Source organism: Pseudochaenichthys georgianus, chromosome 14 (genome assembly GCF_902827115.2).
Source record: "Pseudochaenichthys georgianus chromosome 14, fPseGeo1.2, whole genome shotgun sequence".
NCBI classification, from domain to species: Eukaryota; Metazoa; Chordata; class Actinopteri; order Perciformes; family Channichthyidae; genus Pseudochaenichthys; species Pseudochaenichthys georgianus.
The window spans coordinates 14,615,029-14,641,994 of record NC_047516.1 but is presented as its reverse complement, the minus strand read 5'-3'; the positions used below and the strand labels follow the sequence as shown (position 1 = coordinate 14,641,994).

At 41.2% G+C, this 26,966-nt stretch overlaps 1 protein-coding gene across 3 annotated transcripts; it reads right to left on the bottom strand.

The window, feature by feature from the left end:
- Positions 1–1,948: 1,948 nt before the first annotated feature.
- Positions 1,949–24,618, bottom strand: LOC117458901 (phosphatidylinositol-binding clathrin assembly protein-like). Of its 3 annotated transcripts, none has more exons than XM_034099635.2 (19): positions 24,486–24,618; positions 17,402–17,544; positions 15,939–16,014; positions 15,444–15,546; positions 14,791–14,884; positions 14,595–14,706; positions 14,018–14,124; positions 12,707–12,748; positions 10,822–10,907; positions 8,961–9,063; positions 8,236–8,369; positions 7,987–8,084; positions 7,562–7,675; positions 7,404–7,434; positions 7,105–7,243; positions 6,102–6,125; positions 5,656–5,712; positions 5,414–5,581; positions 1,949–4,600 (listed from the first exon to the last, which is right to left on the bottom strand). In XM_034099635.2, the coding sequence occupies exons 1-19, from the start codon at positions 24,613–24,615 to the stop codon at positions 4,586–4,588; spliced, it is 1,776 nt and encodes a 591-aa protein (XP_033955526.1). In that variant the 5' UTR covers positions 24,616–24,618; the 3' UTR covers positions 1,949–4,585. The 3 variants fall into 3 exon arrangements, with proteins under 3 accessions (XP_033955526.1, XP_033955528.1, XP_033955527.1); XM_034099637.2 differs by having other exon boundaries at positions 5,414–5,533; XM_034099636.2 differs by lacking the exon at positions 12,707–12,748.
- Between the last annotated feature and the right edge of the window lie 2,348 nt (positions 24,619–26,966).

Below are 26,966 nucleotides of genomic sequence, written 5' to 3'. Positions count from 1 at the left end.
TTGTAGCCTCTCCGTGTGAATATTTAATGGTTTAGTGCGTGATTACCAGCTTATTCAAGTATTTTAACTTTAAGTGTTTGTTGAATAGTCACCAAATAACTATAAGAGCTCAGCATCAGATGACGTTTTATTCCATTTTCTTCCAAAAACATCAACCTATGCTTTTAAAATAAAAAACAATAATTTGATAACAATCCAAACTTGTTGGTAATTCAATCACTTAGATATACAAAAAGAAAAAGAGAAGAAATTCAAGAAATGGAACCTCCTTCCCTGCTAAGGACATTTTCATGGACACTGCTGAGTTTCATGCCCTCAACAATCAACAGTTCACAGATGGACAGTAGAGTACAGGATGTGGTAGTGAACGCAGTATACACAATACTGAGGGTATGTGGTGAGTGTGAAACTGCATAGACATCATGTGCCTTTCCCTGGCCAAACAACACGGAAATGCAGTTTCTGCTCTGATGACAAGCAATTCTGGTTTCCAGACGCCGGATTTTCATTGAAGTAGCTTCAGTGTCTATATTTTGGCGTTCCCTGTTGAGTATCTGCAAATACTTGAGCCAGTCGATAAGGTAATGAGTCTATGATGGAAAACACTAAGCAACCCAATGAAGTTTAGCTACTAGGTCCATAATGTAAAACTAGAGTGTAGTGTAAGTATTGTGTGCGCTGTAGATTGTGGAGTGGAAAAGTCCTTTTGATCACAGATCATTTAAGGGAGAAAATGTACTTTCTCTAACATACTCACCTGTTTAAGCTAATCTTCTTAAAATATGCTTTAAGGGAATCCAACCCCAGATTAAATATTACAGTTTCTGTCCCTCCCTAATGCTGTTTCCTTTACATTAATTTAGCAGGGGTGAAAATGTAAGGATAATTAAAGTAGTGCCTGTGTGTTGGCCGAAGTATACAGACTCGTAACTGACAGACATTTGGGATTTTGTACCCATCTGGAATTGGGTTAGAAACCATGTCATAGATCTCATAAACAAGGTCTGTACACTTTAACCTGGTTTGCTAAAATACTCTCAAAAATAATGCTGAAGCTATCTGTGAATCCAAGCCTGGTATCAGGAAACCAGTCCGTGCTTTCAGAGGATGACTGGGATAAGTCCAGTTGATGGCGACAGACAGGACAAGACTGGGCAAACACGTTAAAAACACCACACAATGTTGACCAGACCAAACACATAGTACAGTACTTAGACTTTCAATCACAACCTCCAGTGATGCTGCTGGCATATTATGAAAAGGAGCGAGCATTCAAACACACGTATTGAAAATAGCAACGCTTTAATAAAGAGCGATTTTACAAGACTGCAATGTCTAGCTAGCTAGGTGATAACTGGCATTGACATCCATGGTGTTTTACAAAGATGCAGTTATGGTAACTGGGTTTGAAGTTTGATGGGTTACTTGCAAGTTGCATTTCTGCATGCGACGCAGCCTTCAAACAGTTACAGACCCTACATTGTAAAACAGTTGATTATGAATGTCAATAAACGTTCATGTCAAGAGGTAAGTAAAAAATCTCATGGAGAAATTTCCTTAACGTTTTCCAAACACACCGGTAAGTGAGAGTTCACACAATGGTCATGCTTTTACCGGGCACACAAGCCAATAAAAAGACGACACTTAATCATGCAAAAAAGACAGTTTCTTTGTCTCTAAAAATAAAAGAACAAAATCCTTTTGAGTTCTGATATCATCCATCCGTAGTGACCTTGAATAAGAAGAAGCTGCGCTTTGATGATGACTTTGGTGCAAAAAAATGTTCCTGTTTCGAAGAGGACAGACCCTGTCCTGTCCACTTCCTCGATGAAGACACTCTTGGTATAGACCAGTTGTGATAGTTTACCCTCGACCCCCCCCTCCCACTGACCCCCACCCCCTTCCTCCTCAAGATGGACACAAACATCACAAACATCAAAACCCACCCCCCACCCATCCCTGGATGATGACACCTTCAAAATACAACCATTCAAACACAGATACAGCAATAAATTGTCCAACGTACAGTACGTCATCCAATGGGGCTTCGATCACTTTACAGAGAGAGCACGTCTAAAAACACATGAACGCATTACCTATATACAGAGGACACAGTAACAGTCAGAGGTTGGCCCAGGATGGATCGAGCTGCATCGTGGGAGTGAAGTGCACAATGAAAGAGCATTCAGCTGACAGAGAGAGACAAACCATCGGGACAAGGAGTAATGGAGGAAAGTGAAACAAAATGTTTTCAAATGACATATCCAAATGTCAGCTGGCCTCTTGTTGAGAAACTTCAGAGAATATCTGCCAGCTTGGTGACGAATTCTAACACTGAATTATCTGCTGGTATTCGAGTGGTAACTCAAACACTAGCAGTTACAGATCAAGGATGAACTGTAACAATACACCACCATACCGACACAATTCTCTGAACATTTTTGTGAGAAATCACAAGGAGTGTGGCGCCTCAGATTTACTTTGAGATTCAAGGTCTGATGACTTGAGGGGTTTTTTTCTTGCATTTTTGCAGCAGATGAGTGATCCTTGGTGCCACCTGAATTTGATGGTGGCCGGGTTGAACAGACTGAGACACGGTCACAACAACACTCATTGCTAAGTTAGTACACACTACCAGCTGACTAAAGACCTTTCCTCTCTGACTGAGAAACATGACCCTGTTAATCTCTATGGGAAGGCATGTGCACATAAACACACATACAGTACATGTACATAGAACAGACAGAATCAATAGAAAACAACTTCATCCCCAATCGATTATTGCCCCTTTCAACTGTACATCCCAGCAATGGTTTTAGGTTTTTGTGCAGCAGAGCGTTGTCCCCTGTTTGAAGGTTTGTGCTATATATGTATTTATATCGTCTGTCTGTGGGTCTAACTTGACCTTGGATCTGACAGAATAACAACATTAACATTTAACGTCTCATTAAACCCTAACGTCTCTGGCTGTCTGAATGAACCAGTTTGTCGTCACTGCAGGCATTACTAGGGTCATGATCGACAGACGTTACCCTCAGTCGCTTTACCGCTGTCTCGTCCTCATTCGACTCCTCCAACTGACCTCTAGCTGTTCAGTCCATACATGTTAACACTACATTAACAAGCCCCTCTCTGTGGTAGCAGAGCTTTCAATTCCTCCAGGTGGAGGTGAGACATCTGCTCCTCTAATAACCCTTATCCAGTTTTTCTGGAGTGTAAATTATTTCACAAGAGACTCATTTTGAACAGGACAAATGCTCAGGACAGGGAGGAAATCATAGAGTTGGGAGTTAGACCATTTGTGATTGGCAAGACTGACTCTTCATACTAATATCCAGCCGCCTCTCGATCTGGCTCTCAGTGCATTTTTCACTACTTTTAGAGCAGTACAGGTTTAACACAACAGGTTAGGAAACAGCGATCTATACATAAAACGGATGTGGACACACAACAACACTACAGCAGGAATCAGCTTTCTAAACAGCCTAAAGACGGGGGGGGGGGGAGACAGTAACAAGATTGCATGATACTGTATTGCACAGCTGTAGAGGAGAAAAAACAGAACGTGTGTAAAGCACGACCCCAAGTAGCAAAGTTAGAGTAGGAGGTTTGTTTACATCCAAATGCGATGCATGGGTCTGGCTCAGTGCTTTCGTTAGTAAGTTCCAGTGCAGTAACACATTGGTACCTGGCAACACAGTAATGACATTAGGTACCAAAAGAGAAACACATAGATTACACACCCTACACAGCCACACACACACACACACACACACACACACACACACACACACACACACACACACACACACACACACACACACACACACACACACACACACACACACACACACGCACGCCCACGCTGCATTGTTGATGTGAAGTTGGCAATTAAGAACAAATGGAGCTCATAAAAAGACTGAGACGATAATGTTGATGCAGCACATTAATATGTAGAAAAAGGGACACGCACACACGCATTCAAATCAATTACTACTGACATCAGGTGATGGATGACACACTACAGGGAACCAATCTGAACAAGATGCGAAAATCACCTACACGGACATACACCCTTGGCAAAGTTCACATTGAGTAAAGTGCCAGCAAACAATCCAATCAGAGAAAGATACGCCTGTCCTCAGAGTTTAAAGTGGGAACGTCTTTATACAGGAAATTATCGGGATGAGGAGGTCAGGAAGTGGCCGTAGAGCTTCTGCACTTCCATAGAGCTGTCATCACAGGTCATAATGGACGTTTGAATTGGCAAGTCAAACAGAGGATGAGTGGAATTGATGCGGAGCTTCTCGCGCCCCAGTCAAAGACAGAGAGATCAGTAGCCACCCGGAGAGAGGAGAGGAGATAAGATGGTGAGGAGACATGGAAACAGACATCAGCATTTCTTCTTTCATCCGTCTTCTCTCCATCTTCCTTTCCCCTCTCTCTTCCTCTCTGTCTTCCTGTTTCTTTCTCCGCCTCTGGATTTGTTGTCTTCGCCTCTTTCTCTCTCCATCTCTTCTCTCTCTCTCTCTCTCTCTCTCTCTCTCTCTCTCTCGGCTTTGCTGCCATGGTTACAACATCATCCTTACATGAAGTGCATCTGCAGAGGACGGGATCAGAATGGAGAGTAATTTAGTGCGACAAAACACCTCAAGTGTTCAGGCATCTACTGACAAGCAGATTACCTGCCGCAGTGCTGGGAAAACATCTATTCATGGAGGAGAGTGCTCAGTAGGCAATTATATTACTCAGTTTTGTTTTGAATAATTGGTCAAAATATACGTGTTGTTTTTCTGTGAGTCTTGTGGCCATGCCAACTGATGAAAACCCGCTGTGAAAAGCACTTTCTTCACAATGGTCCATTATGAAAAGACAATGTTTGTTCCTACTTCTGGAAGGATCCACAATGTTGGCATTACTTATCAGTTGTTAGTAAGCTTTAATTGAACGTAAAAAAAAGTTATACGATTACAAAATGAATAGTTTTTGATGCTTAACAGATTTATGCTACGATAAGCTAACTGGCTGTAGACTTAAGGTGTCTTAAGTGTTTTAACTTGCTTGACGCTGTGCATATTAGCATTGAGATTCTCCTAAGGTCAAATGGAGGACTAACTTTTTGTGGCAGTCCTTGGTAACCCCGAGCTCTAAGACTCACTGAAAGCTATGAACCGAAACATAAAAGCGTTTTTCGGGACAATGCAGCAGCAACATTGGTTTTTATAATGTTTATGACGGGAAAAAAGTAAGATAAGGTACGTGGTATTTATGGCGTTAGGGCACGATTCCTTTCCCAAAGTAAGTCGTCAAATTCCTTAACAGAATAAAGCGGGTGCATTTCCTCAGGAGAAGATCTGTTACATCTACAAAAATCTGTTGCATATGCACTAATATATTTCTGTCTGTGTGTTACCTGTGCCCCCGGCATGTGTCCAAAGGGATTGGAGGGTCTCAGGACGGGCTGGTTGTACATGACAGGCTGCGGGGGCATCATGGGAACACCCCCCATCTGATGACTCATCTGAGGAGGGAGCTGCTCAGGGAATAGGTGGGAGAATTCATGTGAATGTGGAGAGAAAAACTGTTTTTTTATTTAGAGTAGTTGAATGCCAGCAAAGTCTGATTGATTGACTGAGATTAAAGCTCTTTCTTTACCATTCCATACATAGGCACTTGGGGTGACGTCATAGGAAAAGCCACTGGTGCAGGAGCCTGTGTGGATACAAAGAGAGAGACTGTATAATACAAACATAATGACACTGTCAGGCTCACGTCTAACCTGTCAAGTGCCTCCGTAACGAATACAGAAATGTCTTGACTTTCTTTAACACAAGCATTTGTTTGCGAGACATCTTATGCTGAGATACGAAAAGAGGTGAAACTTTAACAAAGTAGAACTGAGGTAGCATGGCAGCCTTGATAACCGGAATAGGTGAAACAACTACTTCTAGGTAGTACAAAAGGCGATAAATGAGCCGTTTCTCTGATAATTCATGTTTCATCAAAAATAGAGACAGTCTAATAATACAAGTGCGGATCAGGGTGACGTCATGTGTAAACAACAAGAGTTAAAGGGAGTTGAAGTGAATACAAGTACGTACATAGCCAGTATAGATCATCCCATTCTGTGGAGAGATAGAGAAAAAGAGTTAAAACAATATATACCATGATCAGGCGTTTTCTCTACATGAGCTAAGAAGATAAGACAGAGCTGTTCTCAATCCTCATGTTTCAAATCACTACTACTTTCTATTCATGTCGTGCCACCAGCTTTCCGAACTATTTGCTGAATAAATGAGCGGTTTCAGTTGAGAGGTCAATTGTCGAAAAACTAAAAGATGAAACGAGATTGAATGGAAGGGACTTGCGGATAATTCGAGTGGAGCACAAAGGACAGGCTCCTTGAAAAAGCCCTGAATGCAGCAGAGAGTTACATTTGGCTAAAAGGTACATTTAATGAGTTTTATTTCAGATTGAGACATCGGACCATTAGGAGAAACAGCCTTCACCGACACAATGATGGATGGCACCGAATTCTTTTAACTTATTAAAACTAAAACTAAAGCAGTGCAGTAATGTTTATCTGACAAAAGGCCACATCGATAGACTTGACTCTGTGTCACACTTTATTTTGTAACAAAAACTTGCTGATTTATTTAGTTAGCCGTATTACTACAATATTACACACGCAGGAGGGTTTTCTTTTTCCTAATGGTACATTTTGATGAAGAGCCAGCTGCGTTTTTTACTTCTTTGTAAATTGGGTCATATTTTTCGAATGAACTAGTTGTTTACGGAACCTTTTACAGCAAAAACTGTCAAAAATTGTCTCATTTTGGCTTCTCCAATGTGAGTCTTTCTGCTTTTTCCTTTTGAAATATGTTATTTTATGCTGCTTTTTGTGTTGAAAGAGACACCACTGTACCTGTCCAAGTTGACACCACCTTAACAAGCAGTGTGAAATATGTGTGGGTGAAAGTCACAAATTGGTGCAGTGCATTGTTTGGTTCATGACTAACAGGCAAGTGAGTGAGCTCTCACTTAATCTGCAATGCCAGTTGTTAAAATGTAGAGCCATAAATGCAAATGTAGTTTATAAATTACCATCTGAGGAACGGGCATGGGCGCAGGAGCCATGGGATGGGTGGTGTGAGTCCAGTTGGTGCTGGTGCACATTGTCTTTGACTGCCAGCCTCCTCCTGTTGGCTTCTTCTCTACGAGCTGACTCCACTGGAGCTCCGGCCTGATGCACACAAGCAAAATAAATGCTCAGGTTCACAGATTATGCTAAAAAAGGAGAGATAATGAGTCATAAAAGACTTTGAGCAGAGATAAAGCTGGATAGACAGCTGAGTAATGTTTTGCTTGTGGCTGAATCTCAAATGTCACGAAAACCCACTCACTTTTTAGCTGGCGTCCCCCCAAACTGCAGGTCTGATAGAAAAAGAGGAAAATGAAACATAGCATTAGGAGGGAGCTGGAGGGAAGCAACGCTGTCAGATGAAAAATAACAGGAAAAATGGAAGCGATGAATATCTGGAGAGAGATTCTGTATACTCACTGCCAACGAGATTGGCTAATGAAGAGTCCAAATCATTAGGCAGCATTTTCCCAGAGTGCAATTGGACTCCGGGGCTGTGAATCTGAGCGTGTGCTACTGGCTTTAGCAGGTCACCTGACATCCAAAGGTTACCATGGTAACATGAAATGAGAGAAGATGGGACATGAGTCAAGAGCAACTGGGCATCACCATCACGACATATTCAGCTCCAAGCAGTGTGTGAGTTTATTTGCATGGTTTGTTGTGTGTGTGTGTGTGTGTGTGTGTGTGTGTGTGTGTGTGTGTGTGTGTGTGTGTGTGTGTGTGTGTGTGTGTGTGTGTGTGTGTGTGTGTGTGTGTGTGTGTGTGTGTGTGTGTGTGTGTGTGTGTGTGTGTGTGTGTGTGTGTGTGTGTGTGTGTGTGTGTGTGTGTTTATGCAGTCATACCTCCCCAGGCATTGTTATTGTTGGGCACAGTGTGTGTGGTCTGGATGGGGGTGAAGTTAGGCTGCAGGGTGAACAGCTCACTGGTCAGGTTTGGCACACTACAGGAAGGGAAAATGGAGAGTAGAGCACAGCTTTATTATTCATGTATTGGTATGTAACTAGATAAGATAGTTACACAAATCAAATTCATAATGACAGACAGCGAACCAGTGAGACTTGAAACATACAGACTGCAGATGTTAGACTCACTGGTTGCTGATGGGTACGATCTGTGAGTTGGAGAAGAGATCTGTGGCCCCCCCGCTGCTGTTGGCACTGCCCACCGACTGAGTGCTGGGCGACACATTGGGTGTCTGAATATCAATCACCTTATGACCGTCCTCCTTCAATTGGAAGCATAAACACAATAATGTTACATTTTCTTGGCTTTTAAATAGCCCTGCAACGCACGCACGCACGCACGCACGCACGCACGCACACACACAGTAGTTATAACTGCCCTGAAAAATAAGATGTGCCATTTTAAATGATTCTGTTCCTAAATGCTTCTTTATTTGATTGAAAAATCCACTGCAGACTTCATTGTTATTCTCTGTGCAGCTCTGTACGCAGTGGGCCAACAGCCAGAGACTGACAGTGTATTGCACTGTACTGCAGGAACGATGCACTCCATTCTACTTTAACAACAGTGTGGAGAACAAAAAAACTGGCTGTACCCTCGGGGTCTTAAACAACGTTTTATCTTTACCTGCCACTGCGGCAGGCCACTGAACAATTAAACCGGAAATTATGTAGAATATATGGCAGAGGAAATATCATGTAAACTTAATTTCTAATCTGTTCAGTTAAAAATGCATTTAAACATTATATTTTGCAGTCTATTGAATACCTGTCTGCCATGGTGCATGGATGGTGCATGGTGCATGGTGCCATGGTGCATGGATCTTATGGATCATGGTTTGACTATGTCTTGCCTTGTGTTGCTGCAGTCTGTTGTCGTCTGTCTTGTCGTCCATACGGCTGAGAGAGATCCCAGTGCTGGAGAGAGAGGACACTGCACTGCACAAGGTGCTGGATCTTAAGGAGAGACACACATATAAGAATTTACTACATTCCTGTTAACATTCATCGATTGAAATTATGTTATATTTATGTTATATTTCATCACTGTTTATAGCCTTTTTTGTTTGCTTTTCTTTTACACATATTTGATTAGCAACTACTGCTTCAATGTTATTGTTGTGCATGAGATACATCAAGAAGTTACAGAATATACACTGAACAAAAATATAAATGCAACACTTTTGTTTTTGCTCCCATTTTTCATGAGATGAACTCAAAGTTCTAAAACATTTTCTATATACACAAAATAACCATTTCTCTCAAATTTTGTTCACAAATCTGAAAAAATCTGTGATAGTGAGCACTTCTCCTTTGCCGAGATAATCCATCCCACCTCACAGGTGTGGCATATCAAGATGCTGATTAGACAGCATGATTATTGCACAGGTGTGCCTTAGGCTGGCCACAATAAAAGGCCACTCTGAAACGTGCAGTTTTGCTTTATTGGGGGGTCTGGGGGGGTCCGAAAACCAGGCAGTATCTGGTGTGAGGGGTAGGATTAGGGTTAGGGGTAGGGTTAGGGTAATGTTGTGAATCGAGTGGCCCATGGTGGTGGTGGGGTTATGGTATGGGCAGGCGTATGTTATGGACGACGAACACAGGCCACTCAATTCACAACATTACCCTAACCCTAACCCTACCCCTAACCCTAACTCTACCCCTCACACCAGATACTGCCTGGTTTTCGGACCCCCCCAGACCCCCCCAATAAAGCAAAACTGCACGTTTCAGAGTGGCCTTTTATTGTGGCCAGCCTAAGGCACACCTGTGCAATAATCATGCTGTCCAATCAGCATCTTGATATGCCACACCAGTGAGGTGGGATGGATTATCTCGGCAAAGGAGAAGTGCTCACGATCACAGATTTTTTCAGATTTGTGAACAATATTTGAGAGAAATGGTTATTTTGTGTATATAGAAAATGTTTTAGATCTTTGAGTTCATCGCATGAAAAATGGGAGCAAAAACAAAAGTGTTGCGTTTATATTTTTGTTCAGTGTATATCAGGCATAATAAAAGTAGCTTTCACTTGGTGAACAGCACAGAATAAATAATAATGTCATTATTGAATTATTTTACCTAAGCATGGTGTTTTTAAACATCTGCATCTTCCTTAACTAAGCAGTGATTTAATGCACCACCCAGTGATCATGCATAGTGACCCGAATCTAACACACCCACTTTTTGCATTAACAGGTGCCTCCTGATGATGTAGCTAACATGTTTTACATTCAGTGACAAACTGATATATAGCTTTATTATATAAACAATGCCTGTAGGCTTATAAATGCAGTCTATGGATCAGACAGATGTGGACAGAAGGGCTGCATTAACTTCATATATTGAGCTTGGAGGATAAACGAGCAGCTTAACCCGTAACAAACTCAGGGGAACTTCTCGGTGCAAGAGACTCACAGAATGTCACTTACAGGTGAGTACAAGAAACTGTGACAGTGCTTCACATCACCAGTAGTTTTAAGTAAATGTACACAAGTACTGTACTTAAGTACAACTATTTGAAAGACAAGTACTTAAAGTAAGTATTTCCACTTTATACTTCTTCTCCACTTCATTGTGGAAGCCAATATTGTACTTTTTACTCCACTACATTGATTTGATAGCTTTAGTTACTTTACAGATTTAGATTTGTTGCTTAAACAAAATATTAATCAATTTATAAACGAACATTGTCATATAATTTATAGATGGTACCTGCTGGCTGCGCAGAGGTCTTTGAGCTTCCTGCCCTCCAGAGAGGCTAGATGCTGCTCCAGAGCCTCCAGGAGAGAGCTGGGAGCCTGAGGGGGGGGGGGGGGAAATGGGAGGGGAGGTGATGGGAGGACATTAGAACCACAGCCAAGTGGACGGGATTGGACACACCACTTTCTCTCACTCCCATATCCTCACCTGCTCATTCACTCTCTCACAAATGCACACAAAGCAGCAGCAAACTAAAGACATAACCCTCAGATTCATTATCTACTCTCTACAACAGCTCATCGTTCTTTTTTCTTTTCTTTTTTTTGCATTTGGTTTCATCAGGTTTGGTTGACCAGCATGCACTCATCAGCCTTGGATCATGCAAGCGAGTCCCTAGCAGGACTGACAGGTCAGGACAGAGCAGAGCGTCGTCGCTGCAGGGCTCCAGAGTAGAAACACAACAAACACGTCTCTGAACGTCTAACGAGCCCATGCAGAGGCCAGCAGTGCACAAATGCTCTCATTAACACACACACTTACACACGCATACGAGTAAAGAAAATCACAATCCAAAAATTAAGAGTTAACTTGTGGATTCCACGTTAGGTTGAAAGTCAAATCAACATATTATTCATTATAATTTGGAAATCAGCTTCAGCTAAAGCTAAGTAGCAACATTTTATCCCACTGGAAACCAGGGAAGTTAACTCGGTGAAATGTAAACATCTGGTGAAAACCAGGTATACACATTGAGCAGCTTGCTAGTGCTCTGTATTGTGAAACAAAAAGGATGGATAGGTTCATTTTGACCACTATGTGATACCACAGTTTTCTTCTAGAGCCTTACATTTCAACACCAGAGAACGCAACGAAAACACAACAAGCAAAGAAAGATTTCTCATATACTTATTTTAAGGGGGACAGAGTAAAATGCGAATTCTGGATATCCTTCTTCATAGAAATCTATAATATGCTAAAGATTTAAAAGTAAAACAGACACATATCTAGAGCTCAGTATAGGCATGGGTCACTATGTTGTTGAATAAGGGCATATAAGGTCTTCTTAAGCACTACAAACATGACATTAATTTGAAAAAGTCAGCCCTTTTCAGTTTGTTAGCTGATTTGTCACATTGTAAACATCCAATTATGGTTCCACTGAAAAGGATACTTTGCATTTGGGGCCTTTTGCATGACATGCAGTGCTTATGATGGCATTATGTACACCTATCCAAGTCATATTAGCAGAGACCTATTCAGTATAACCATTCGCTGCTCTCCCCACAGCTAATGCAAAGGGACATGATCTTTTCAGGGAAATTATTTGAACACTGCTTATGTGGGCAAAAACCTATTTCATAAAGCTTTGCTGACTTATTTATATGATAAGCCTTTGAATTAAGGAGACAAGCCTTGATATGTACACTGGGAAAATGCCAGAAATAGCTGGGGAAATTCAGACGGATAATAAGCCTGGGCGTCTGAATTAGTAATATGCAAAAAGAGGCAAAAAAACGTTTGATATTCAGCTGCATCACGGCTGCTTTCAAACTCTTACCTTTTCAGGCTAAAATTTGTTCTGCAAGTTTTTAAGGTAAGGAACTCATTCCTGCGCTAATAATTAATAATTGTAGAAATTAAATGTACTTCAAGGCTGTTTGCAGGTCTTCATTTATCGTTTCCTCTCTATTCTAGACTCAGAGAGAAAAGGAAGAAGGCGAGGGAGTTAAGGAGAGTGAAGAAGAGAGGAGGACAGGGCAGCTGCAGTGTGGGCAGGTCTGTAGGGTGAGTAGGGAACGGGAGCGTTTAGAATGAAGCATTATGGGATTGATTGACGAATTTAAATACTGGTTGACTGACTGGTTGATTGACTGATTGAGATGAGATGTAGACTGACCTGTGTGAGATCGGGGCTGTCGCCCTGATCTATCCCAACTCGCTGTGTCACAAAAAAGGAGGGAGGGGTAGGGTGGAGGGAGGCAAAAATAAAAAATAAACCAAATGTAATAACAAAACAAGGAATAAACAAAAAAATCCAAAAGAGTAAAAAAGGGAAGAGGCGTGTGAAGGAGGAAGAGGAGGAGGGAGAAAGAAGAATCAAACTCAAGCATTCATTACTTCATGCAGTGGCTGGAAAGGAAAACAAATAAAAGACAACAGAGGAGGAGGGGAGGAGGGCACATGCACACGCATACAAACATCTATATATACACAGTATTTGTACACACACACACTTATAAGTACACACACACACACACTGAGATCTGGAGACTGGTGTGAAATGAATGCTGAGCACACCGACTGATTGAACAGGCAGAGAGGGCAGACAACGGGTCACGTGACTGCGAGGTAAGAAACATCCAAAAGGAAGACACTCAACTAATGTTGACTTTGAACAGAAAGAGAAGGGGGGGACACAGATGACACACAAACAGACAAACACACATTTTGTTAGACAGGTCAAATGAATGGGTCCTTAAAGTCAACGTTAGTCTGTTTAGTTTTTTCTTTGGATCGAGCGGATCGCACGCCAAACCTTATCCAAATGGCAACGAAACCAAGCAGAGAGAAAGCCTTTGAAGATGGCGCACGGGATAAAACTGTTTATATATTCACTGTGAAGCCTAGCAACTGTTAAATGGATGACAGCCATTTTAAATATATATTTTTTAAGAAAAGAGAGAAAATATAATAATAGGACAGAGATAGTGATAGAAAAAGAGCTTGCTTGGGCATGCAGTGCAGGCATGTGAACAGGCAGCACGCGAGGGGTCCCTCAACAGGAAGCTCTACATGAGTGGCTCTCTAATAGGCTAACACTCAGCCATTATTCACTTGTCATGGAGTAACCCCCTCCCCAGGTCAGGGCAAGAGAAGGACAGAAACAGGAGGAAAATCTAGAGGCAAAAAAAAACTTGGAAGGTTAAGAAAAAAGAACCCGGACACTGATCTACGGTCAGTTTTAGCCTGGAAGATATCGACCGTAAATCAGATTCCAAAGGGTCACAGAAGTCTGGAGTGAATCTCAACGGGTTTTCTCTGCTGCTTAAATTCTTCTGAGAAACAGGAGTACATTTTAAAAGAACATGGAGATGTGTTGAGTAGGAGACCGTCGAGATTGACCCCAGACAGATTACCCTCGCCCTCTCCAGTGGAGTACAACTGCGGTTTCCTCCGCGGAGGAGCAGCAAGGACAAACAGACGTTACCTCTGCCACTTTGAGAAACTCGGACAGTTTGGTCATCCTGTTGAGGAAAGTCTTGTAGATCTCCAGAGCTTCTTTGCACTGGTTCTTCTTCATGTCAAAGTATTTCTCTGTGTATGAGAAAACACCAGAATCAGCACAAGATCGTTAACATGTTTGGCATCTATAATTGCTAATAATGAAGATTTCTTTGCTCGGTGATATTGTTTAGAAAATGTATACAATCAAAAAACTGCTGAAAAATAACCAATCAGCTTTTGATTTGTCATGATAAGCAACACACATCTGGCGTCTCTGCAGGCTTTAAATCCACAACTATATAACCGTAGTTGAAGCACATCAATGAAGTAATGAAACATTTAATGAACTCCTCACTAAAGACTCTGTGTGTTCTCAGCCCCTGACTCTTTACTGGCTCAATAATTAATGAAAGAAGGAGATCTTTAAATTGGACTTTTAGAGACAGTTGGAGGCAAATTGATTTCCCCTTAAAGAAACATTGAGTTGCCCCCTACTCTGGTGATCTCGACATCAGAGGCAGATTTAAGCATTACAACAAGTATCTGTGTGTAGGGTTTACCCAGCATGTTGATGACCCCTTCGTTGTAGGCAGCAAACAACCGTATGGAGTCTTTAAACAGCAACATGAAAGCAGTGTTGATCACTCCGTTGGTTAGCTCATTGGAGTTAGGCTAGAGGAAGGAAAGGAAGAATCAAGTTGTGGCAGCATTAAATATTCAAGTCTTGTGTCTCCTGTTGTTGAGTCAGATGTTTACCTGGAAATCCAGCAGTGCATCAAGCTGGTTCTGAATGATGGGCAGAGTCTTAATCAGCTTCTCTGTGTGCATGGTGCGCATCACACCCTCAGCCCTAATCACAGAAGAGAAAACATGCACACAAACACGCATGCAACACACACACAGGAGTCATCAGGCCTGTAGACTGAAGGATGTATGTGTGTAAGGAGGTCCCAGAGATGTACGCTCTCTAGCAGCACGAATACATTTCTTTTTTTTAAACGCATTCTTCACCGTTGAATTGAAAAGTCACATTTCTAAGCAGAAACTATACACTTTCTCAATTTAGTACACTCAGGGATTTTGCCACTTCAGCTTTATTTGGCCGGGTATGACATATAGCCTATGATGGATAATGTTCTACGTTTTTGGATAACATAACAAATAGTTGGATAATACTGGGTCAGTTCCCCTGAGTTACTGTTTGACATGCCCATAACTCACCCTCGTATCTACAGTGTTAGTGGATGCTGTCACAAAGGTTAAATATATCTGCTGTTCAAGTAAAGCATTTAAAAAAACACATCTGGTGCAACCACCATTTGCTGAAAATTACATATTCTTTGGGTAAAAAAAACACATAATGCCTGTCTTTATACGCGTGTGTGTCAGTAGTGTGTGTAGTTTGTTACCCTCTCTTCATCTTGGTGAAGTCCACTGCTGCTAGTCTGTATGACATGGCTTTTTCATTCAGGTAGCGGCTGTAGCGTCTGATGAAAGTTGACATGTTATATCCTGGGGGGGCACAGAGGGGCACTGCAGTTAGAGGCTGATCACTTTGATTTTCAAACAAGGTTAAGAAGTCATAATCCCTCTCATATGAAATTGACTAACTTCTCCGTGAGCAATCTGATTTTCTCCAAATAAGCCATTGCACCTTCTTACCTTGAGATGTTATTGCTTATTCTATAGCTCTTTTGAATGTATTGCATTACAGATACTGTTACAGCTTCTTTGATCAAACAAAAGGCACATTTATTTAGTAGGTTTTCAATCCTGGACTGTAGCTGTCCTCTAAAACGGGCTTATTGATAGTGTTACAGAGCCAGGCAGAGTCTGACATAGAGCCATTTTGTTAGACGTGCAGCACTGCTGAGTTCACAAACAGCCAAATAGCATTAAATCACCTTGTAGTGCAGCCTTATCTAAAAAGTTGTTGAGGTTGAAGAGTGTGTTTCTGGAGGCAAGGTACTGCATCAATCTCTGATGGAAAAAGGACAGGAGAAAGAGTTAGAGCCGTATCTGATGTACAGTAGAGCTGCAGAGATAAGTGGTCAACTTTAAATTAATCAGCTGCTATTTTAAATAATCCTTTCATCTGACAAGCTTTCGAAATGTGAATATTTTCTTTTTCTTAACACCTCTATGACCGTAAACTGTTTGAGGCATTTAAGGTCATGGTGATCAGCAACCATTACCAATAAACTACTTGATTAATCGAGAAAATAGTTGATAAATATCCAGTCATTTTCACTCAAACACAAACAGTGTATTTCATACAAAGTCAAGTATTCATTTTGACATCCTTTGTGCTGTAGCTAAATCCTCGTTTTGCAATTTGAGGTTACATTTCACGATTACCCAGTTCCAGCATCATGTTTTGACGGGAGATGCATCACATGAACTAAGAGACGATGCTAATTCATGGGGCTTTATCCCTCATAGTTTTCCTGTTCATAATGCCACAGTTTGTGAAGGAATAACTTTCTTGTTTGAATACTTCGAGATAGTCAGTGTAACCGTTGTAATCACTGTTTCTAGTCTCTTATCGTTTTGTTTTCAGCACGAGCAAGCAGAGTGAGGTGATTTGTCACACTGGCCATTGAAATGTCAGCGGGACACATTATCAGTCCTTGTTGGACACATTGAAGAAACAGCTTCTTCTTTTTTAAACTGGCTGCAAGAGTCTCAGAAAAATCGCTTCAACCTGGCGAGCAAAATGTCAGTGTCGACAGATCAATGACTCGATCTAGCCGATCGGCAATCCTTCTCATGTTTTTGTTTGTTGATGAGAGCATTACATTGAACAGAAAATGTCTAACATGTATCCGTTAATCTGCACCCGTGTGCTCAGTTTATGATCTTGTGTGGGCTTGAGACTAACATTCCATAGTCTTTAAATCTGTTAAAGGTTTTTCTGTTGATCAATAGATCATCTAAATTGTTGTTGAGTGGCTTTCTGTCCATCGACTAACAGGAAATTGACAAATAATTTCAAATCTAGTGTGCATCTCTCGAGGCTGATAATGTACAGCTTACTAACTAACTTGACAAATCCAGGCATATTTTTATTTTTTTTATTTATTTTATTTAGTAATTTTAGTAGATGGTTATTGTAGGTGACCTTCAAAATTAAAATAAGAGTGAGCTCAATTTAACTATCCAAAATAAACCAAGCTAACTACCAGGATTATTTCATGAATACATAACTGCTATGAGAACATTTGTAGAGCTTGTTCTGTTGAGACAACTAAATAAATGTAATTGAAACAGGCTTGTTTTCTCAAGATGACAAACTTCTTTCATCCTGAGAGTTTGTAAAATAATCATCTTTTCCCTCTATGGGCTCCCTTGGTCGTGCTCCGCTCACCTCGTTGCCGTACATCATGAGGTGGTGTGTGGTGATGAGCGCTTTGAAAACCACGATCCAGCTGTTACTGGCTGTGCGCTCCAGCAGTGTGTCTGCCAGGTGGGGGATGCTGACGTTCAGCTCATTGGTGCAGTGGATCAGGTCTGGAGGAAAGGAAACAAAACAGAAAAGATATTTATATAAAAAAACTGTTAAAGACATCAGAAGAGAGATTACAGAAACAGGCGTGTGGCCAAGACATTAGAGATCCTCTGTTGCAGTTAGATACTATGAACATTATGTCCTTAAAGGTCACATATTATACACATTTTAGGTCATTTAACTATAATTGTATACTACTAGAATATGTTTACATGCTGGAAGGTTAAACAAAACTTTATTCCCCTGCCTACATTGTTTAATTAAAACCCGGCTAGTTTACTTTCTGTAAGTCCCTGTGAATAAAAGAACTAGCCACGTGCCAATATCGTAATCTATAACCTTGGGGAGCTTACAGGTTGAGTTATTAGGAATCAATAGAATAAGTGAACAACCACAATGAATGCAGTCTTATTGACTGGTGCATGCATTTTGACTCACTCCATATCAGCACACAAATCAATGAACAAATGATTATTAAATGATAGAGCGTACAGACGGATGAATCAGAAGCAGTGCTACTGTATCATGAAATCCATTTTGTGGCTGCAGTTCATCAGTGCTACTCCAATAAATTACTCAGAAAATGGAAAGCTACATTACAAGGTCAATAAAACATCTACAAAGAATGCATTATTTAAACAAAAACAACGTAGCTTGATGTTGAATCATAAATCTGAGTTTTCTTTCCAGAGCGTCTTTGTTAACAGTAATGTAATTAAACTGAGTTGGCTCTCATGTTTACCCGGTTAGACTTGCAACCAGAGTGTAATCTCACTGTTCAAAGGACATGTGGAACACGTTTTTAAAAAAAAAACAGAAATCTTAGTGTTTTGCTTCGTATTGGATTTAAAAGGTTTGACAAAATGGCAAGCTGACAGGACAGAACTCAGAACAGGGTCAATGTTATAAGAAAACGTTTTCAGTTTTATATAACTCTCAAGCCCCCTTAAAATGAGGTCATTCAAAACTCAGCAGTAAACACTAAACGTAGGACGGATTGGTGGAACAATGCCCTAAATTCTTCAAGGGTTTCTTTGGCTAAAGATCAAAATGCGAAGTATGTTCAGCCTCTGTTTAATCTCAAAGATGTACTTATACTGCCTTGTTAAAGGACCAAGCTTTTAGCAGAAACAGGCATTTTACTATGTGCTTATTCAGCTTTTGACTAGGCTGGATTACTGGAAAGAAAGGGTTGTTAATATCGTCAATGACAAAGATAATTTTCTCTCAACCTGACCTTGTGTGTTTTACAGTAAAACCCTTTGATTGTACTGTGCTCTCACTGAAGAGCTGCTGCATGTTATCTGCTCTGTGACATTTATCAGCAAGTTTAAGATCTTTTCCTGGACCAACCAATAACATTATCTGGATTTATCTATTTTGCTCTGAAGAATCCCTGTTTGGATTGATAAACATGATGTCCTCATGGTGCTGCACGAAATTTGACATTGTGCAGATTATTTAAAACCCAGACTCTGAGACGATCTGATCAAATTTGACTGTGTACTAAATATATTGTTCAATGACATTGGGACAAAGTGATCAAATAATAAAACCAATAATCAAGAGGAAAAGCAATTGTACTTCCATTTGAGAGCAGAACTCGACTTAGTAAATAAAAGCACATCAGCATGTAAGTATACAATGAATAAAGCAGATTTAGTGAGTGAACTTGGGGGGTGAGAGGAAGTGAACTTTTATTCAAAGACAGGCAGAGTTACTGGGAACAACTTCAAGCAAGGTGAGGTTTCTGATGCAAATCCTAGTTCTCTTTATTCCATAGGATCAGAGGTTATCGGGGTTTATTTGAAAACTCTGTGATGTTTTCTGATCCTCCTGAAACACGTAGTACCAAAGAGTCCCAGCTGATGCCACGGTTAAGTGTTTGATGCATGTAAAAGGCGCACAGAGCACTGGGAGTTCACCACAGCTAAACTTCAATCCTGTTAAGATTTCAGTTCATTTATGTCATTTGTTGGGAAGAATTTAGTGGTGACAAAACAGCCAATAATATCTCTTAATTACCAATATTGATGATAGACTTCATTGACTCTAGCTTTGACTGCAATGACTGTTAGACTCTCAATCAGCTGCAATAACATCCACACACTGGTCCTCTGCATTAAAGCCAAATATAAATGTCTGTTTATTTCCAATATCTGAACGTGGAAAGTGAAACATGAAAACAAAATACAAACCAGTAAAATGATTAAAAAGCAAACACATTTAGGTAAATACCCAGCAAAGCTCACATTACACATTTTATTTATACCTGACCACTATAAACGTGCCATTGCCACTCCATGCTTTTTTTTATCCCAATTACATTTCTGGGCACTAATATTAAAACAGTAATGGTAGCGTTTAGTCATGCTTTACACATTGTTAATGATTTGTTTGTGGATTTCCTTCCTTGTTCAATAACTAATGGGACCGTATTGATTTCATTTAATTATTTGTTCCTGTCAAAAGTGAAAAAACACACCAGTAAGGTGGACCAAATACCTGAACAACGTAGTTTACTTTGAAAATATTAGCATGCTAATGTAGGCAAGTTGAACATGGTACATCTTATACCAATATTTTAGTAATATTTAGGCCAGTTTGACACCTTTTTAACTGGAACAGGAACAATAGTATTGAGATAATTTCAGCGTGTTTTTGCTGGTTTTAGTTGTTTTTATAGAACATTGTTTAATGCTTAAGCTAGTTTAGAGCAAGCATAGTGTGTTAATTAAGTAGCCTCACATGTCAGCTGCAATACTTTACGATTAAGTAAGCCCTCTTTTATATGCACCAAAAACCAAGGCAAATTCCTTTGATTGTGAGTGAGACGTTGGATTCTGATTTAAATGCTCGTTATTGTGATGGAGATATGGATATATGGCCACATTTGCATGTGCAATTGGGTTGTAGCAATTATCACTGAGCTGCTATCTACCATACCACAGGGAAATAGCAAAGCCCTCGTGCTACTCCTTGAATATAATTACACCTAAGTAATAGAGCGTCTTCAGTCAAATATCTCCGAGCTCGGTCCCCCTGCATTTATTCCTGTGGGTGATGATACATCAGCAAGGGTTTAATCATTGGCGTGTGACAGTGTAGATAGCCAGCAGGATTTGATGGGATATTGATTGCCATCTGGGATTATTGATCAACTGCAGTCCACATAGGGAAAATGAGCATCGATAAGATAATTATAAATAAGATTCAGGATAACAGTGTTAATGCAAATGCAAAGAAGACACTTCATTAAAGTCAAGCCCATCGTAATGCTAGTGAGCAAAACATATAAAGTCTTAAAGTTTGTATCACTTAAAATACGTGTAACACAAACTTTATTGACACATTTTTAAGACTTTGGATCGTCATTTTCAGAACCCAAATCTGCATTACAAGATAGGGTTATTATAGTGACACATGCATGTGGGAGTAAGTGTGTGGGGGTATCCATTCATGCTCAGTTTAAACATTATACTGCTGTCAGACTGACTGTGAGTCATAGCAATGCCACCTATCGTCATTTCAAATTCTTCTATGGCCAAGAACCAAAAGGCCAGTGATTATTTTCTACAGAACATAACTATTACAGCCGTGACACACAGCCAAATGAATTATGTGCTGAAAAACACAGCTAACCGAGCTTTCAGGGCAGAAGGTCATTGTTGGCCACGTTACAGTTCTATGTGTGATGAATCTGGTTTCTATTGTCACTCTCCACTATCTCGGCCATGCACAACACGGCCAAGTGAAAGCGAAATCCCATTACTCTGTCTGTCATGCTCATCATTTGCTGTGGGCCAGTAAATAATCACCACTGGCCGTTAAGTCACCAACCAGTCTGTCAAGGTCATGACACTGTAAGAAGAAAAAAAAGATGTCGATGAGACCTGGATGAATAGCTTCAATGGCCCACATTGCATTTGATTTATCAAGCGTTGCATTTGGAGAAATGGCACAGCAATTCATCTTCTCTTTTCACAGTGCCCGACAAAGAAAGATCGATAACAGGTTGAGTATATTTTAAAGGTAATTGAAACGTTGTCTGTATTTATAAAACCTCTAAGATTATGTAAACTGATACAGAATCGCCAGCTATTTCCTAAGCTTTAATTGGCTCCAGGGGATACGATTTTAAATATTTGCCTGCAGTCTGTTATATGTTGTTCCTTTAAGTCTAATCTGTTAGCCACATTGATTTTATTCCATTTGCTTGGTGTCTGTCCTGCTGAAGGCTGCCCCCTCCATTACCTCAATGTACAGACTTAAAGGGCCAGTGTGCAGGGGAATGTATGAAGAAATGTAATTTAATATTCATAGCTACGTTTTCATAAGGGTGCAAACACCTGAAATCAAGAATCCTTTTTGTTTCCTTTAGAATAAACCCTTCATATCTAAATAGGTCAACAAAACATGCAATTAATATGCTCTCCTTAAAGCCACCAGACTCCAGTCAAACCATGGTCATTTTACCTAGCTTGTCATCGTAAAACACACTTTATTCAAACATGGAACAAATTAAAACTTGTTGAAACGTCTTTGGGTTTCTTTCCACTCTTCCAACAATCAGAGTAGTAAGAGATAGTGCCCATCATAACATTTTAGTATTTAATAACCCTGCTTTTTGGCACATTTGTAATGTCGAAAGACCACATACTTGCAATAGTAAAGGAGGATATCACCTATTTTTTGCAAGCTTTCTGGATTAAAAACCTAATTCAGTGAAAAATGGGCATATTGTCACCACTTTTTATGACCTTGTTTAACCAGGCATTTTGATTAAGACAGCCTCCAGAGTTGTTCTAGGTGAGTTGCACAAAGAGGGCGTGGGTCAACTGATTATTCAGAAGCTCCTTTTAGATACATTTAGTTCATTGCTTTATCTTTTCGTTGATCATTCATGTCCCCGCCACAGTCCTCTCCGCCAGTCGAGGGATTACTGTACATGTACTGACCTCACAAACACCCTTCCTTCCTGCGTCTTTCCGTTAACCTTAAAAGTGCAATGTCTGCACTCAATAAAATGTCAGAGAGTCGTATGTTACACCATGTCCTGGATGGGGAAGAGGGGCCCCTCCAGCAGGAAGTAGAAGGCGTTTACTGTGAAAGCTGTGTCTATTAGAACAGCTGCATCTAAATGGCTCATGTACAAAACATTCATTCAGCTAAAAATGCAGGCTTTAATAAAGCCAGGCCCTCAATTTCTGCTATTGCAATGATCAGAGTAAGAGGCGGATCAGAACTAAAAACATCTCATGTAACCTCATCGTCCAGAGAGAACTGACCCATTCTGAGAGAAACTTCTTTGTCCTTGAGAGCAGCATTACAAACCTTTTCATAATCCATTTGACGGATTAAAATTTGCCATGTAAATGCTCCTGTTCTATTTTAGGAATACCCGCTCTCACCCTTGAGTAAAGTGACATTTACTAGTTTCTGTAAGACTCCTACCAGTGGCGATGCTGAAGGTGGACGACCTTCTAGCTTTTAACAACTGCAGAGGTGTTCTCATAAAACCGCAGGAAGCACCTTAATAAACCAATATGAGGCCAATTCCTTATGCCCTTAACTGATTGTTTTCTTCAGCACTTTTGATAGTACTTTGTTGGGATTAATCAATAGGCTTGTTTTTCTTTAGAAATTAGAATCAGTAAATGTTGACGAATGTACCTTTTTTAGAAATTCTCTATATGGCTAGAAGTAATACTACGGGAAAATACAAATATCTTTTAGAGTTGGTCACCACCAAGATAAGATTTATGTGAAATCAAAGCAGCAGTAAATTACTTGATTTTGCCATTCAGGAGTCACAAAAGAGCTTTTTTATTAAGTGCATTTCTGAACCTTTTTCAGACTGTTTTTGTTGCTTTTAATGTTTTTTTTAGCAGGGCTAGGTGAAACAGCCCTAATTTAGATCTATTTGAGGCGCCCGTTGGCACATCTTTTAAGGGATCCCAGAAATTCCAGTGTCACCTCTGCTGTGGACATGACCGATTAATCCACTGCCAAACTTGCCGGCTGACTGGCTGGGTGTGTAGCTGGATGGCTGACTCTCATGCCGTTTGGCTACCTGCCTTGTGGTTTCTCTCTCAGACTGATTTCCCCTTGATTTGCCATCTTGCTATTTGCCTGTCTGTGTCTGTCTGTCTGCCTTTTTAGCTGTCGTGCTGACTGCCTGTGAGTCTGACTGGCAGCACCATTGATTATCAAGCTCTCCATCGATCATGTCAAGTAATTATAGGCAGAAAAGCCCCCTAACCTAATAATTACTGGTAAAATCTACATGTGAGAAAGCCTCCTTGTTTCTCCCTGTGTATATAATTGCTGTAGTTTGCACACACAGCTAATTAGCTGAATTTGGAGATAAATAATCTGTCTGCTTAAACGCCTCATTGTAACACCCACCAGCACAGTAACGCACAGTGACTCTGCTCCTGAGAGTAGCAAACACATCCATTAATGGCAATAATGCACCAGAGGACATGACAGTGAACTTGAATGTGAGATCACAGAAATGGAGGGGGAAAATGCCGCAGAAATAAGGCACATTTTGTACAGAAATGTCTCCAGAGGATGTAGTGGAGCCGCTGATAGTGGTTAATAATGGATAGGCCTACACGGTAAAGCTGCTCTCAATATAATTAGCCCTTACCAGAGTGGCATATTCCCCCTGGATGGCATTTACAGATTGCCTTATATCCACATTTACTGCTAAACATTAATATCCATATACAAAGTAGCGCGCGTCGCTGCGTAAATCTCATTTTAATCTAAGGGAATGTAATGGTGTTTAATTAAAGAAACTGCAAACACAACCGGGCCGGGTGAGAGATGAAAAAGAGATGGAGGAGGGAAGCATAACAGATTCTGTTTATACAAGCTGTCCTTTGTAAGGAAAGAGGCACCTATAGAGTAAGCAGTAATGGCATGCATAACCTACAGTCAAGGTGTTTCTTCTTGGGTCCGCTGACTTCATGCGTCGTGGCCTTGCACACGGCTTTGCTGATGGCAGACCCGGTCATGCTGTGTTGAGCGGCGGCGATCCGGTCCGTCAAAGACTGTCCCGACATGGTACTGAGGAAGAGGAGGAGGAGGAGGAGGAGGAGGAGGAGGAGGAGGAGGAGGAGGAGGAGGAGGAGGAGGAGGAGGAGGTGGTGGTGGTGGTGGTGGTGGTGGTGATGATGGTCGAGGAGTCCGGGTGGGGGGAACCGGGGAGGACGATCAAAATGTCTTTCGAGGCAGGGAGGAGGGTAGTGCCCTCTGCGAGAATCGGCCGTCTGAGGAGGAAGAGGAGGAGGAGGAGGACAGCAGCGTTCACCGACGAGGATCCGGTGGGAGAATTCATGCGGCGGCCAAATAAAACATAAAACGGTCACATCCAGGGATCATATTCAGTCGAAGGTATCAGAAGCTGCAGAAATAAGAAATCTATCCTATAATTATAAAGAGCAGCCTGCAGTAAAAGTACTATACTATAAGACAATGTATCTCTGAGATGATGCCTTTACGAGAGCTGAATGCGAAATAACGATAATCGAAACACTACCGGTGATGATTATCAGATCTATGCGGCATTCCCTCTGACTGAAGCAATTTTTTCACAGATGGTATAACACAGCATTGTCCTTTCCCCCTTTTCTCTGCTCTTCTTCGCCCGGTTTCTCCTCTAAATCTCCGCACACACCGACCGCAAACACCTCTCTGATCCACACAGCTCCCCGCACTGGCTGCATCTAACCTTAACCGCTATGATTTTTTTTCTCCCCCAGTCTTTTTAATCTCCTTACAAAGGGTGTATTTCTGTGTGTTGAGGTTGCCGATAGGCCAATTTCCCCCCCCGTCAGTCAAACTTGTGTGTAAAATGGCAGTACATGTATCAGGTGACTGGGAAAGGAGGGCGATTGGGCCACTTCTGGGGGCCGGGGAGGGCACCTTAAAGCTGAAGGCTGCCCCCCGGTTTTTTCAAGGCAAAGAAAAAGCATCAGCTGGTCCATCACCTCGGTGCATGTGGAGTGTGATGTGCAAACTCTCCATGATTACCTGCCATCCAATGAAATGTAGACACATATGGAGGAAAATCCTGATAACATCGACACAAGGTGTTTCATTCCTGTGATGCTACATGACTCCTATAAGACTGAACATGTGTGGGGTGACCCTGATCTTCATGTTGTAGGAATTAGTATGGCATTACAGTAGCAATTCTATGTGTTTGATGTGATATCAGTGGCCCAAGAGTTTACAGTGCGTAGTTTATGGTGTCATGTTATAATGGTAGTAAAATCCTAGCAAACATTCCCATTCGGTAACATTTCTTGTAGCCTTAAAATAATTTCCCGGGATTCTTTCCAGTTTGATTTACTTAGTTCCAACAGTATGACATTTAATGGTTAAGTACACTGAACAAAAATATAAACGCAACACTTTTGTTTTTCTCCCATTTTTCATGAGATGAACTCAAAGATCTAAAACATTTTCTATATACACAAAATAACCATTTATCTCAAATATTGTTCACAAATCTGAACAAATCTGTGATAGTGAGCACTTCTCCTTTGCCGAGATAATCCATCCCACCTTACAGGTGTGGCATATCAAGTTGCTGATTAGACAGCATGATTATTGCACAGGTGTGCCTTAGGCTGGCCACAATAAAAGGCCACTCTGAAACGTGCAGTTTTGCTTTATTGGGGGGGTCCGAAAACCAGTCAGTATCTGGTGTGAGGGGTAGGGTTAGGGTAATGTTGTGAATCGAGTGGCCCATGGTGGTGGTGGGGTTATGGTATGGGCAGGCGTATGTTATGGACGACGAACACAGGCCACTCGATTCACAACATTACCCTAACCCTAACCCTACCCCTCACACCAGATACTGACTGGTTTTCGGACCCCCCCAGACCCGAACACAGGTGCATTTTATTGATGGCATTGTGAATGCACAGAGATACCGTGACGAGATCCTGAGGCCCATTGTTGTGCCATTCATCCACGACCATCACCTCATGTTGCAGCATGATAATGCACGGCCCCATGTTGCAAGGATCTGACAATTCCTGGAGGCTGAAAACATCCCAGTTCTTGCATGGCCAGCATACTCACCGGACATGTCACCCGTTGAGCATGTTTGGGATGCTCTGGATCGGCGTATACGACAGCGTGTTCCAGTTCCTGCCAATATCCAGCAACTTCGCACAGCCATTGAAGAGGAGTGGACCAACATTCCACAGGCCACAATCAACAACCTGATCAACTCTCTGCGAAGGAGATGTGTTGCACTGCGTGAGGCAAATGGTGGTCACACCAGATACTGACTGGTTTTCGGACCCCCCCAATAAAGCAAAACTGCACATCTCAGAGTGGCCTTTTATTGTGGCCAGCCTAAGGCACACCTGTGTAATAATCATGCTGTCTAATCAGCATC